The sequence below is a fragment of the Mobula hypostoma genome, chromosome 9 (genome assembly GCF_963921235.1).
Source record: "Mobula hypostoma chromosome 9, sMobHyp1.1, whole genome shotgun sequence".
Taxonomy (NCBI): Eukaryota; Metazoa; Chordata; class Chondrichthyes; order Myliobatiformes; family Myliobatidae; genus Mobula; species Mobula hypostoma.
This window is the reverse complement of record NC_086105.1, coordinates 146430669-146446602: the sequence shown is the minus strand read 5'-3', so window position 1 is coordinate 146446602 and position 15934 is coordinate 146430669. Positions and strand designations below refer to the sequence as shown.

At 41.6% G+C, this 15934-nt stretch overlaps 1 protein-coding gene across 4 annotated transcripts in view; it reads right to left on the bottom strand.

Moving 5' to 3' along the window:
- Positions 1–15934, bottom strand: part of tecpr1a (tectonin beta-propeller repeat containing 1a) — a 107432-nt gene that overhangs the window by 12695 nt on the left and 78803 nt on the right. For all 4 annotated transcript variants that reach the window (XR_010019350.1, XR_010019351.1, XM_063059369.1 and 1 more), the window contains exons 21-24: positions 14273–14408; positions 12970–13062; positions 6220–6326; positions 494–613 (exon numbers count right to left, since the gene is read on the bottom strand). Coding sequence is in view for 2 of the 4 variants with exons in the window: in XM_063059369.1 (XP_062915439.1) it covers positions 494–613; positions 6220–6326; positions 12970–13062; positions 14273–14408 (456 nt within the window). In the remaining 2 variants the exon portion in view is untranslated. The remainder of the gene's footprint in view (positions 1–493; positions 614–6219; positions 6327–12969; positions 13063–14272; positions 14409–15934) is intronic.

Here is a 15934-nt window from a genome sequence, read left to right as displayed (position 1 = left end):
TCCAATATTACTCAGTACTGGCCCGCAGAAAATTTTGTATTTAATCTCCACAGTTAAAAGGAAATATCCAGGGTAAATGCACAATGTGTGACCCCAGAAGAACAGGAATCAGAAGAATTTGGCCATTGGGCCGTTAAGATCTGTTCCACTATTTATCAAGCTTATGGCTGGTTGATTAATCCTATAACACAACACTGTTTCCAGAGCTCTCTCCATATCCCCTGCTTCATTTAATATCCAGAAATCTATTGATCTCTGTTTTGAATGAACTCAGTGACTGAGTTTCCACACCTCTCCAGGGAACATAATTTCGAAGTTAGCACACAGAATGTGAAGAAATTTGTCCTTATTTCAGTCCTAAATGGCCTTCACCTATTATAGAACCATCAAACATGGGAGCAGATTAGGCCATTTGGTCTTCTGAGTAGATATTTAGTACATAGTTGCACTAACTATATAACTGTTAGTACTCACACGGAAATTGCTAACTTACTCCAATGCCGTAGTCCCAACAGCTACCCATGGGTTCCTGTGGCTGTACACCTAAGCGATGACACACTGTCCCACAGCTCAGGCTGTGGCTGCCTTGAACCTTATCAGCGACTATCCAGATCTGTTTCAAAAGGGAAAATTTACATTTATTAGTACCTAGAATTATCGACCTTGCTATCACATCAGTATCTTTACAACTTCCGTCTATAATACGCTGCACTTTATATGGAGTAGGGCAATGCAAGGTGCCTCATCAGTACATTATCAATCAAGGTAAAAAAAGAGTTTAAATAAGAACATATTAAGGAAGACGGCCAAAACATGCTCAGAAATGTGGGTTTAAGAAGGGCCCATACCTGTTGGAATTTAGAAGAATGAGGAGGGATTTCACTAAAACCTATCGAATATTGAAAAAATTTTGATAGTATGAGCTGAAGGGCCTGTACTGTGCTTCACTTGCAGATCCCAGTCAGTTTGGATTGGCAACAATAACTCCACAATCTCCACAAAGGACAAGTGCACCACAAAGCTGTGTGCTTAGCCCCCTGCTCTAATCGCTTTACACTTATGACTGTGTGACTACGCACAGCTCCAATGCCAAATTTAAATTTGCTGACGATACCAGAGTCATTGGCTGAATCAAAGGTGGTGACAAATCTGCATATAGGAGGGAGACTGAAAAACTGGCTGAGTGGTGCCACGACAGGTGCTTTAATTTCAGGGGACCTCTCCTGGGCCCAGCACACAAGTACAATTACAAAGAAAGCAGGGCAGCACCTCTCCTTCCTGAGGAGTTTGCAAAGATTCAACATGACATCTATAACTTTGACTTTAAGAGCCGAGAGGTAATGTTGCAGCTATATAGGACCCTGGTCAGACCCCACTTGGAGTACTGTGCTCAATTCTGGTCGCCTCACTACAGGAAGGACGTGGAAACCACAGAAAGGGTGTAGAGGAGATTTACAAGGATGTTGCCTGGATTGGGGAGCATGCCTTATGAGGATAGGTTGAGTGAACTCGGCCTTTTCTCCTTGGAGTGATGGAGGATGAGAAGTGACCTTATAGAAGTGTATAAGATGATGAGAGGCATTGATCGTGTAGATAGTCAGAGGCTTTTTCCCAGGGCTGAAATGGCTAGCACGAGAGGGCATAGTTTTAAGGTGCTTGGAAGCAGGTACAGAGGAGATGTCAGGGTTAAGTTTTTTTTTTACGCAGAGAGCGGTGAGTGTGTGGAATGGGCTGCCGGCAGCAGAGGTGGAGGCGGAAACGATAGGGTCTTTTAAGGGACTCCTGGATGGCTACATGGAGCTTAGAAAGATAGAGGGCTATGGGTAAAGCCTAGGTAGTTCTAAGGTACGGACATGTTCGGCACAGCTTTGTGGGCTGAAGGGCCTGTATTGTGCTGTATGTTTTCTATGTTTCTATGACTAACTTCCATCGACTGGCTGCATCACAGCTTGGAATGGAAACACCGATGCCCTTGAATGGAAAATCCTACAAAATGCAGTAGAGATGACCCAATCCATTATGGTTATCCATCAACTCTTCCCACCATTGAGCATAGGAGAGCAGCATCCATCCTCAAGGACCCCGCCTCCCAGGACATGCTCTCTTCTCACTGCTGCGATCAGGGAGGAGGTACAAGTGCCTCAGGACTCACATCATTAGGTTCAGGAATAGTTAGAAACATAGAAAATCTACAGCACAATACAGGCCCTTCGGCCCACAAAGCTGTGCCGAACATGTTCTTACCTTAGAACTACCTAGGCTTACCCATAGCCCTCTATTTTTCTAAGTTCCATGTATCCATCCAGAAGTCTCTTAAAAGACCCTATCGTTTTCTCCTCCACCACCGCTGCTGGCAGCCCATTCCATGCACTCACCGCTCTCTGTGTAAAAAACTTACCCCTGACATCTCCTCTGTACCTACTTCCAAGCACCTTAAAAATATGCCCTCTTGTGCTAGCCATTTCAACCCTGGGGAAAAGCCTCTGATTATCCACACGATAAATGCCTCTCATTATCTTGTACACCTCTGTCAGGTCAGCTCTCATCCTCCATTGCTCCAAGGAGAAAAGGCCGAGTTCACTCAACCTATTCTCATAAGGCATGCTCCCCAATCCAGGCAACATCCTTGTAAATCTTGTTACCCCTCAACCATCAGGCTCTGGAACCAGAGCAGATAACTTCTCTCAACTTCATGCCCCATCACTGAACTGTTCCAACAACCTTTAGACATATCTTCAAGGACTCTTCATCTCACGCTCTTGATATTTATTGCTTATTTATTTATTATTGTAACGCAGTGGGGGGCATGGTCAACAGCCTATTGCTGCATTTCTAATGACCAGCACAGTTTATTGTTCTTGTGTTAAAATGCTTTTGTGGGATTATGATGGGAAGTTCCAGTTCATTTATTGTTACATTTTAGCTTGGGTTATACAGTTATTCAGCTGTGTATTTGTGGGTCACCCAGAATGTAACGGGTGTGTGATGGTCAACTCCCCCATCTGTATGAAACTGGTTAGGTTTAATCTCTGCAACACACATCAAAGTTGCTGGTGAACGCAGCAGGCCAGGCAGCATCTCTAGGAAGAGGTACAGTTTCAAGCCGAGACCCTTCGTCAGGACTGGGTTAATCTCTGGGTCTGTTTTGTGTTTATCACAATAAAATAGTTGTTGAGTTAACAAACTTCCTCATCCAACAGGAATTCTGCAGATGCTGGAAATTCAAGCAACACACATCAAAGTTGCTGGTGAATGCAGCAGGCCAGGCAGCATCTATAGGAAGAGGCGCAGTCGACGTTTCAGGCCGAGACCCTTCGTCAGGACTAACTGAAGGAAGAGTGAGTAAGGGATTTGAAAGCTGGAGGGGGAGGGGGAGATGCAAAATGATAGGAGAAGACAGGAGGGGGAGGGATAGAGCCCAGAGCTGGACAGGTGATAGGCAGAAGGGGATACGAGAGGATCATGGGACAGGAGGTCCGAGGAGAAAGACAAGGGGGGGGAACCCAGAGGATGGGCAAGGGGTATATTCAGAGGGACAGAGGGAGAAAAAGGAGAGTGAGAGAAAGAATGTGTGCATAAAAAAGAGTAACAGATGGGGTACGAGGGGGAGGTGGGGCCTAGCGGAAGTTAGAGAAGTCAATGTTCATGCCGTCAGGTTGGAGGCTACCCAGACGGAATATAGGGTGTTGTTCCTCCAACCTGAGTGTGGCTTCATCTTTACAGCAGAGGAGGCCGTGGATAGACATGTCAGAATGGGAATGGGATGTGGAATTAAAATGTGTGGCCACTGGGAGTTCCTCATCCGTTATTATGGACCAAATGCTTGCCACATTATTATTATCTTTTAAATTTATTTTTGTATTTGCATTTAGTTGTGTTTTGTGCATTGGTTGCCCGTTGGTGCAGTCTTTCATTTACTTTCAACTTTGTTCTATGTTCTATGGATCAACTTGAGCCAGCAGTACAATTCTTGATGTCAGTCAGCACAAATGTTATTATGAAATATTTATATTATTTATACTTATATTTCTATAATACCTTTCAAGATTTCAGTTTAATTTCAAAGACCTTTACTATTGTATTTTCAAAATGTTGTCACTGTCGTGATGTAAGAAATGCAGAAACTAAATTGTACACATAGCAAGCGCCCATAAACAACAACATGAAGACAATATTCTCTCAATGTTTAGTGTTGAATGGCAAATACGATGCAGGGCATCATAAAGGACTCCCCTGATCTGGTACAACACAGCTTTTCACATTTACACAAGAGAGAACTATGGATCTCAGATTAACTCGTATTGAACGAATGTACACCAATACAGATGAAGCAGTACTCTTACTACTGCATGGTAGTATCAGCCTAGGGATGTGCTCTAGTCGCTAAGACACAACTTGTACCCATAGCATACTGAAAAGTTCAAAGCAAATGTATTATCAAAGTACATATATGTCGCAATATACAACTCTGAGGTTTATTTTCTTATGGGCAATCACAGTGGATACAAAAACACAATAGAATCAATGAAAAACCACACCCAATAGGACGGACAACAACTAATGTGCAAAAAATAAACAACAAACTGTGCAAATACAAAAAGAATGCAAAAAATAAATACATAATAATAAATAAGCAATAAACAATGAGAATATGAGATGAAGAGTCCTTGAAAGTGAGTCCATAGGTTGTGGGAACATTTCAATGATGGGGCAAGTTAAATTGACTGCAGTTATCCCCTTTGGTTCAAGAGGCTGATGGTTGAGGGATAGTAACTATTCCTGAACCTGGTGGTGTGAGTCCTGATGCTCTTGTTCCTTCTTCCTGATGGCAACAGTGAGGAGAAAGCATGGCCTGGGTGGTGGGGGTCCCTGATGCTGGTCCCTGATCCCTGTTTCTGCTTTCCTTCGACGGTGTTTCACGTAGATGTGCTCAGTGGTTGGGAGGGCTTTACCATGATTGACTGGTCTACTACCTTTTTGTAGGATTTTCCATTCAAGGGCATTGGTGTCTCCATACCAGGCTGTGATGCAGCCGGTCAATACACTCTCCACTACATATCTGTAGAAGATGTCAAGTCGAATCTCTGCAAATTCCTAAGTAGAGGTGCTGCTGTGCTTTCTGTGTAATTTCACTTACTTACTGGACCCAGAACAGGCCCTCTGAAACAGTAACACCTAGGAATTTAAAGTTGCTAACCCTTTCCACCTCTGATTTTCCGATGAGGACTAGCTCATGGCCAAGTATACAGAAAAGTGGTGGCAAAGTCCTCTCCACTATTGAGTACATTTACAATGAACACTGACACAAAAAAAGCAGCCTCCCACCAACCAGGCCATGCCCACTTCTCACTACAACCATCGGGCAGGAGGTACAGAAGCCTTAGGTCCCACACTACCAGGTTCAGGAATAGTTATAACCCCACAACCATCAGGCTCCTGAACTAGCATGGATAACTTCACTCACCTCAACACTGAACTGACTCTACAGCTTGCAAACTCACTTTCAAGGATTCTTCATAACTTAGCATTATTATTTTCTTGTTTGCAGAGCTCATCTCCTTTTGCACATTGGATGTTTGTCAGTCTTTGTTTATGTATGGCTTTTCATAAATTCTATTGCAGGAGTCTTGAGTTCCACACTGCAAGGTTTGTTTGCCTCGGGGGCTTGTGGCTGTGGACTCTACAGTTTGATGATTAATGTTCCTTGTGTTATTTGTTTGCTATTTGCGTGATTTGTTCTCTTCTCACATCTCTGATGGTCTTATTGCATGGGGGAGGAGGGTTCTTTATATGGATTCTATGGTATTTCTTGTTTTGTGGCTGTTTGCAAGATGGCAAATCTCAAAGTTGTATATTGTATAATAAATGTACTTTGAACTTGTACGCATTTATTTTCTTGTAAATGCTGACAAGAAAATGAATTGCAAGGTGTACATGCTTTGACAATAAATCTGTCTGGAGTTGCATGTTCTTCCTGTTAGAATGGGGATGGATTAGAAATTTTGTCTGCCCCCTACAACTCAGCATGGGGGCTTTCCCATTACTACAGAACACAACGCAAGTCAGACCTAGAAAATTATTTTCTAGTTTAAACCACCATTCCTCTTACCCAGCTACAAAATCTACCTTTGTCCAACTTTTGTTGATTTGCATTTAGAACAGTGAATGCCACTTGAATGAACAAAGTTAACTGGCATTCATACATCAGGAGGCACTTACCTGATCAATGGGACCTACAGACACCTTACGAACATTTGTGGAGACATGTTGCCAAATGGATCCCTGAGGATAACTTGGAGAAATACCCTGACGAAACCACACATTACCTGGAATAAAAGCACCAGAAGTAACCTAACAGTTTTACTTTGCAGAATTTTTTGCACTCAGCATATTTTTTCTCTTGTGAAACTTTAAATAAAAATATTTCCTATTGATTCCTTTTTAATTTGCCTCCATTATAAAATACTCAATTCAGTAACATTTTATAAAATTGAATTCAGGAGAGATTCAGTAAAATTGAATTGGACATATACTTGAGATGGGGCCTCTGCAGCACTGAGGAGATCTTCAAAAGGCAATGCCTCAAAAAGATAGCATCCATCATTAAGGACCCCCATCACCCAAGACATGCCCTCTTCCAATTGCTACCAGCAAGGAGGAAGTACAGGAACCCGAAGACACACAGACAATGTTTTAGGAACAGCTCCTTCCCCTCCACCATCAGATTTTTGAATGGACAATGAACCCATTTACACTACCTCACTATCTTTGCTCTCTTTCTGCACTACCAGCAAATTTCACAACATATGCGGGTGATATAAAACCTGAATGCATTTATGGACTGTGAACTTTTTCAGACTGTTGTTTTCTAAATTCTGTGTTTTTGCATGTTCCTTTCCATCCATGTTTGTGTAAGGGGAAGTGGTTTGGGGGGGTGTTGAGTTCTGTTAGTGCAGTTGAGGGGGTTTAGGGGTCGGTGTTCTTGTTTCGTTTTGTGCGAGGGCAGAGGATTTGGGAGTCAATGTTCTTGTTCTGTTTTGTCAGTTTTTCTGTGTCGGAGGGTTGAGGGGGTTGGTGATCTTTTCTGTGTGGGGGGGTGGGTTTTGTGGTTTTTCTTTGTTTTGTGGCTAACTGGAGAAGACGAATCTCAGAGTTGTATATAGAATCGTACTTTGATAATAATAAACGAATCTTTGAATCTTAGATTCTGATTCTGAGAAAATAGTGGAGAAGCAGAACTGGATTAACTATAAAATTAGGAGCTGGCACAGACAGAATGGACCAAATGGCTTCCCTCTACACTATATCATTCTATAATGCTACCATTTTACTGAAGGTAGCTTGCTTCAGTATGAATTCACATCCAAGAGAACGGTAGAATGAAGCACACTGTGGCAGCTCATACTGTAATGAATCATTGTTAAGTAGAGTAGCCTATGTGTTTTATTTTTCAGAGATTAAAGTTTAGCTTTATTTGTCACAAGTACATTGGAATATTGAAACATACAATGAAATGCACAGTTTGATGTGGTGGGGCAGCCCCCAAGTGTTGCCATCATAGCATGCCCACAACTCACTAACCCTAGCCTGTACCTCTTTGATATGATGGAGGAAGCCGGAGAACCTGAAGGAAATCCACATGGTCATGGAGAGAATGTACAAACCACTTACAGACAGCGGCAGGAATTGAGCCCGAATGGTGACTGCTGGCGCTCTAATGCGTTGCACTAACTGATAAGCTACTGTGCTGCCAATATTTCTTGGCAGGGTATTGGTAACGCTGCTGCATTACCAATGTATTTTTTTAAATTAAGTGCAATCGTGAACAATAGTCAGATCAGAAATGCTGATCAAGTCAGCTAGTTCTCAAAGAGAACTCTGATAGGCCAGTCAGATGGTTCACTGCTGCTCAGCGATGGAACATAAAAAAAATTATGTGTACAATTAAGAAATATTAAAAAATAGTAGAAATACTGGAGTCATGATGAGATCTGCTGGAGAGAGACATTTATACACATGCTATCCTCCATAATTCAAAGAGATTGAAGGAAAAGGTTGCAGGGTGACAAAACGTAGCAGGAGCACTCAAAACTAAAAACTAATCCCTACTGGGAGAAAACAACACCTGTTCTTTCAGCACTGTTCTCCAGCAGTTTAAGGACTAAGTCCGGCCGAAACATAACTCACAAGTGCTCTTGAAAGTCAGATATTAACCCCGCCTATTAACAACCAAGCACTGCCATCCTGGTCCCTTTCATATTGCAAAGAAATGTGCGATGGGGTGACGCTAATGAACTGTGAGACTGAAGTAAATGGTGTACCAAAGGAATTTTAGCACTGGAGGAGATAGTGGAGGAACTTAATGAATACTTTGCTTTAGTATTCACTATGGAAAAGGACTTTGGTGATTGTAGGGATGACTTACAGCAGGCTGAAAACCTTGAACGTAGAGACATTAAGAAAGAAGAAGTGCTGGAGCTTTTGGAAAGCATCAAATTGGATAAGTCACCAGGACCGGATGGGATATACTATAATCCAGGTTACTGTGGTAGGCGAGGGAGGAGATTGCTGAGCCTCTGGCAATGATCTTTGCATCATCAATGGGGACGGGAGAGGTTCTGGAGGATTAGAGGGTTGCAGATGTTGTTCCCTTATTCAAGAAAGGGAGCAGAGATAGCCCAGGAAATTATAGACCAGTGAGTCTTACCTCAGTGGCTGGTAAATTGATGGAGAAGATCCTGAGAGGCAGGATTTATGAACATTTGGAGAGGCATAACATGATTAGGAATAGTCAGCATGGCTTTGTCAAAGGCAGGTTATGCCTTACTAGACTGAATGAATTTTTTTGAGAATGTGACAAAACGCGTTAATGAAGGTAGAGCAGTAGATGTAGTGTATATGGATTTCAGCAAGGCATTTGATAAGGTACCCCATGCAAGGCTTATTGAGAAAGTAAGGAGGCATGGGATCCAAGGGGACCTTGCTTTGTGGAATCAGAACTGGCTTGCCCACAGAAGGCAAAGAGTGGCTGTAGACAGGTCATATTCTGCATGGAGGTTGGTGACCAGTGGTGTGCCTCAAGAATCTGTTCTGGGAACCCTACTCTTTGTGATTTCTATAAATGACCTGGATGAGGAAGTGGAGGGATAGGTTAGCAAATTTGCTGATGACACAAAGGGTGGGGGTGTTGTGGATAGTGTGGAGGGCTGTCAGAGGTTACAGCAGGACATCGATAGGATGCAAAACTGGGCTGAGAAGTGGCAGATGGAGTTCAACCCAGATAAGTGTGAGGTGGTTCATTTTGGTAGGTCAAGTACGATGGCAGAATATAGTATTAATGGTAAGACTTGGCAGTGTGGAGGATCAGAGGGATCTTGGGGTCCGAGTCCATAGGACACTCAAAGCTGCTACGCAGGTTGACTCTGTGGTTAAGAAGGCATATGGTGTATTGGCCTTCATCATTCATGGGATTGAGTTTAAGAGCCGAGAGGTAATGTTACAGCCATATATGACCCTGGTCAGACCCCACTTGGAGTAATGTGCTCAGTTCTGGTCGCCTCACTACAGGAAGGATGTAGAAACTATAGAAAGGGTGCAGAGGAGATTTACAAGGATGTTACCTGGATTGGGGAGCTCCTGGATAGGTACATGGAGCTTAGAAAAATAGAGGGCTATGGGTAACCCTAGGTAATTTCTAAAGTAAGTACATGTTTGGCACAGCATTGTGGGCCGAAGGGCCTGTATTGTGCTGTAGGTTTTCTATGTTTCTATGTTACCTCTGGCCAGACAAGATCTGGGACAATGGTGCCAATGATGAACAGTTCTTGATTGCTATCAGTCAAGTGCCACTGTAAGTTTGGGCTTTGCGGTAAATCACAAGATGCTGGAAGGTCAGATGAGATGTGTGGCGAAAGAAATACAGTTCATGCTTCAGGTTGATAACTTTCATTAGCACTTTAAATATTGACCTAGTTGAATAAACACTGTCTAGCACGCTGGATTACTTTAAACATTTTCTGTTGTATTTTTAGGATACGGAACATTTTACTTTTGGATTAAAGCTGTTTAGCTTCTACTAAATGACACATAGTTTGTTTTAACATTTGTTTTAAGAATAACACAATAATGCGCCACTGAGGTAATTCAGCTCATCATACCTCAGAGTTCTTTCAATGAGAACTACCTTTATCTTCTAGTAATTTACACAATTTTCTTTTGGCAATTACTATCAAATCTGCTTTTGCCACTCTCTCAGGCAGCTTGTTAGTGCACAAATACACAAACGCACTTCACAATAATACTACCATTTCCTCAGGGATTTTCTGAAGCCTGTAGCTTTAAGATTCAAAATTCGAGATTGTTGAATGTAACTTCCAGTACACAGGAGAATAAAATAACTGTTACTCTGGATCCAACGCAGCACAAAACAAAACCCCAGTAAGATAAAAGAACAAAATAATAAAAAGATACAATAATATAAGTATGTAAGATAGCTTATATACAAGATTGATTGTATGTCCATAAAGTGATGATGGGCACTGGAGTGTCTGTACTTCAGGTGACTCTGACAGGAAATGATTAAGTAGTGGGGGTTGGGGGTATGGAGGGGTGGGTTGATCAGGCTTATTGCTTGGGGACAGTAATTGTTTTTGAGTCTGGTATCGATGTTAACATAGCCTCCTCCCTAATGGGAGTGGGACAAACAGTCCATCAGCAGGTTGGGAGGGGGTGGGGTGGGATCCTTCATGATGTTACAGGCTCCTTTCAGGCATCTTCCGGTATACATGTCCTTGATGGTAATATAGCAGCTCAAAGCAAGCTCAAGGTACAGGGAAATGGGTAATTTTTTCAAGATTCAGGATTTAAGATTTAAGAATCATGACAATCTTCCAGACTCCAACAATGAGTTCAATAATTCATAATCACTATTTTTCAGGATAAAACATGTCGATAATGTTTCTGCGATCATAATTAACGTTTCATTGTGCCCAGCACCTTCTATTTTACACCACCATTACTTTGTGATTTAAACTTTCTACTCAAACACATTTCTTTATGCGTTTCCCTTCTGTTCTTCACTAATTATGTTTCCATCCAGGGGGGTCAGTGTGGAATGGTGGAGGATTACAAATACCTAGGGATACGAGTTGACAATAAACTGGACTGGTCAAAGAACACTGACGCTGTCTACAAGAAGGGTCAGAGCCGTCTCTATTTCCTGAGGAGACTGAGGTCCTTTAACATCTGCCAGAGGATGAGGATGTTCTACAAGTCTGTGGTGGCCAGTGCTATCGTGTTTGCTGTTGTGTGTTGGGGCAGCAGGCTGAGGGTAGCAGACACCAACAGAATCAACAAACTCATTCGTAAGGCCAGTGATGCTGTGGGGATGGAACTGGACTCTCTCTCGGTGGTGTCTGAAAAGAGGATGCTGTCCAAGTTGCATGCCATCTTGGACAATGTCTCTCATCCACTACATAATGTACTGGTTGGGCACAGGAGTACATTCAGCCAGAGATCATTCCACCGAGATAAAACACAGAGCATCATAGGAAGTCATTCCTGCCTGTGGCCATCAAACTTTACAACTCCTCCCTTGGAGGGTCAGACACCCTGAGCCAATAGGCTGGTCCTGGACTTATTTCCTGGCATAATTTGCATATTACTATTCAACTATTTATGATTTTATTACTATTTATTATTTGTGGTGCAACTGTAACGAAAACCAATTTCCCCCGTGATCAATAAAGTATGACTATGACTATGACTAATTAGCTACTAAAGCTCCATCCTGAAATATCATTAACACTGTTTTTCTTTCCCCACAGGTACTTTCTGAACAGTTAGGTGCAGGTCTATATTTTGGATTTCCATCATCTATAGCATTTGAATGTTGTCGATGGATTAACGTAAAGGTATGGACTATCATCTGGCACAGAACCTACTTCAGAAACTTTAATTCAACTCTTCTCCATATAGGTGTTATTTCTACATGAAACTGTAATGAGGTACCAAGTTACTCTTAGCATTTTCAAAGAAAAAAAACTTAACTGCCTGTTATTAGGCATTTTTTTTGCAATAAGTACATATGTATTATTAAATAATATCAGATAATTACTTTCAGTCCTTGCAGTGCCTAGCAACAGTGGAAGGTTTTCTAGAACTCTCCCCAGCAGCTGAACAAGTTCAATTTCAAGTTCGGTTTGTTGTCATTCAGTTGTACACATGTATACAGCCAAATGAAAGAACATTCATCTGGACCAAGTACACAACGCTGTACGTATAACTCACACACAAGCATAAAAATTACCACAAATAAATTAACAAATAATAAGGTGTATTTATGATACAAGTTAAAAAGTAAACAGTATAATGCTATTGGCTCTTCATACATGATGAGAGGTGGTAGCAGGGAGTTTTGTAGTCTTATGGCCTGGGGGAAGAAGCTGTTTCCCGTCCTAACAGTTCTTGTCCAAATACTACAAAACTTCCTGCCTGATGGTAAGGGGTCAAAGAGATCGTTGTATGGTTGGGAAAGATCATTAACAATGCTAAGGACCCCACGTATGCAGTGCTCTTGATAAATATCTCTAATAGCTTATTTTGTTTTAATATTAAATTATATACTTTTAGCGAGATTTGAACTCTTAACCTCTAGGTTATTGTGTGGTGAAGTAACCACTGAGCTATTATGTCCAATTATGAGGAGTGTTGATGGCTCTGGGAGTTTAGAAGAATGAGGGGAAATCTTATTGAAACCTACTGAATATTGAAAAGCCTAGATGGAGAGGATGTTTCCTCTAGTGGACAAGTCAAGGACCAGAGGGCACAGCCTCAGAATAGAAGGAAGTTCCTTCAGAACAGAGATGAGGAATTTCTTTAGCCAGAGGGTGGTGAATCTGTGGAATTCATTGTCATGGATTGTTTTATTTCAGTTGCTGAATAAAAGACACCAATAAGTCGACAACTTACCACTTTCATCCACTGCACACACCGATGTCCTTCCTACGGAAACCTGTATCAGCTTTTGTTTGGGAGGCGGAGGAATGTGGTACCAACAATCACCTGCAGTGTGAGGTGGGAAAAGAAATGTAGAGACTCGGAAACAAGATCTACATAATTGGAGGCCTTTCACAATCACAGAGATAATAAATTCCATAATCCCCAAAAAGGAACTTTGCCTCGTCACAATATAGGGAGCAAGGCATTATTCTATGAAGAGAAGGCTCGTACAAACTGCAAATCATAAACACAAGACACTCTGCAGATGCTGGAAATCCAGAGGAACACACGTAAAATGCTGGAGGAACTCAGCAGGTCAGGCAGCGTCTATGGAAAAGAATAAAGAGTCTACGTTTTGGGCCAAGACCCTTCTTTAGTAAACTGCAATTTGACAGGGGTTCCCAACCTTTTTTATGCCATGGACCAATACCACTAAGCAAGGAGTCTATGGACCACAGGTTTGGAACCCATGTAGAACATGATAGAAATATGGAGGACTATGTGGGAGGGAAGGGTTAGATTGATCAAAGAGTAGGTTAAAAGGTCAGCACAACATTGTACTGTGCTGTAATGTTTCACGTTCTATATTCTTGTGACAAGGGTTAAGTAAAGACCAAGATATTCAGCTAAGTCCTGGTTTTCTTCAAAATACTGCAAAGTGAGCTTTTCCAACCCTGAATCTATTGTCTTATTAGAAAAGCGGCATTCACCTAGTGTCAGCATTGAGTTTTTGTAATTACATCTCTGGAGTGAAATATAAAGAATCCTTGTGGCTGACACACACTTAAGTAGCATGCATCATTTGCCAACAGGATGCAGCCATCTCTGGGTTACAAATACTGATTTATGAATGAGCTCCCATAATATTATTAAATTCAGAACTCTGACATAATACAAATTTCTACAAACAGCAGAACTAGATTAATGTCTCCACTTTATGTAATTGTTATTTCTTATCAGTTTTACATAATTTCGATGCCATTCGTACAGTACTGTGGATGTATGGTTACCATAGAGTGATTTTTGTTTATTTTCCAACCTATAGATGTCTGTAAAAATGAAACCCGTACATTACCCTGGGACGGCCTGTACATGAGAATTTTAAGGTGACTGCAGAGATTTAAGCTACATTAAACATGCACATTTATGAGATACAAATAAAAAAAATCATGATTCCATTTATGTAACTCTAACTGAGCTGTAAGGCATGCAACACATAAAGCTATCATTTTACAGAAATAGTATGGCGCTAGCTACTGAAGTATGCCTTTACCTGTAGGGTTTTGTGGGGAAACTGAGCCACGGTAAAAAGCTGATCCATCCCTGGCAATGGCCCACACCTGGTAGAAGGCCCCAATAGAAATCGACACAAATGGTTGATCTGTACCAATATGCAGCCATGAAACACCCTGCAAAGTTTGGATGTCATGATATTTTGTTAAATGTCAAAAACAAAATCATATTCATATACATGGTGCTAATTTATTTTTGTTTTGTATCTGCATAGTTTGTCTTCTTTTGCACATTGGTTGTTTGACAGTCTTTGAATGTAGCTTTTCATTGATTCATTTATGTTTCTTTGTTCTACTGTGAATGCTTACAAGAAAATGAATCTCAAGGTAGAATATGATAACGTATGTATTTTGAAATAAATTTACCTTGAACTTTGAGAAAGTTTTACTTAGAGATACAGCACGAAACAGGCCCTTCTGGCTCGATGAGCCTCACCACCCAGCAACCCACCGATTTAATCCTAGCCTAATCACAGGACAACTTACAATGACTGGTTAACCTACTAACCAGTATGTCTTAGGAAGTGGGGAGGAAATCTCACAGAAAGAATGTATCAACTTCTTACAGATGGCATTGGAATTGAACTCCAAACACTGGCGTCCTGAGCTGTAATAGGGTTGCGCTATCCATTATGCTACTATGCTGTCCCACTGGGGAGTCTCTTAGATTCAAGCTGCACCCCAAAAAAGAATTAAAAACTGAGTTTGGGGAACAAGGGAGTGCTGTGCTGTTGAAGACTGCCACATCCCAGATGCAATATTGTAACAAGGCCCCCACCTCCTGCTTCCCTCCCTCAGGCACACATAACAGACACAGGGTGTCACTGTGACAAAGCACAAGACAGCACTTTATGTCATCTTAGCCAATACTTACTCATTCAATGTTTTAAAAAAAAGATAGATCTGGTAATTTGAAATGAAAGAGAAGATTGATTAGCTTGGTTTGGCTGCTTGTTTGTAGGATTGTTTGCTGAGTCTGGAGGTTAGGTCACAAACATTTCATCACCAGTCAGGGTGACACCGTCAGTGTGCTGTTGAGTGTTGTTTCTGCTGAGAGCTCATGTTTATATTGACCCAGCTTGTTGTTCTGATTGGTTGGCTGTCGTGCTGGCCGCTAGTCTCCGCTGCGTCCCGGCCAACTGAACTCCACTGGCCAGTATCCCCGGTTATCGGTCACTGTGAGCGTTGGTTCCGCTGCTCACCCCTTGGCCCCAATCCCACAGATGCAGAGGTTTGTAAATTTCAGCCAGTTCAATATGATTGTTAATAGATTCTTCCTTTGAGAACCAACTTCTAAGAATTCTCCTGATTTCTTGTTTTGTGCTTCTGCCAGTATTTTTGTGATAACTATCACATTGATGTGGAGGGGAACTTGCTGGCAAAAATATGAACACTATATTTCCCTTGTTATGAAACTGCTCAGAGAGCATTTAATTCTATACAAGTTGTTCCTTAAATTGCATAAAATGCTCCAAACGGCAGTGCAGTAAAACCCCTGTGGGTTCACAGTAACTGACCTCTGCAACTGCATTCCTCCATAAGGCTTTAATAATATAAACTGCAAACGACTTGTATTCCACTCATATATGGTCATTTTAATGAGTTGAGTCTCTACACCGGAGTTTCCTGGGTGTTGTCAGGAA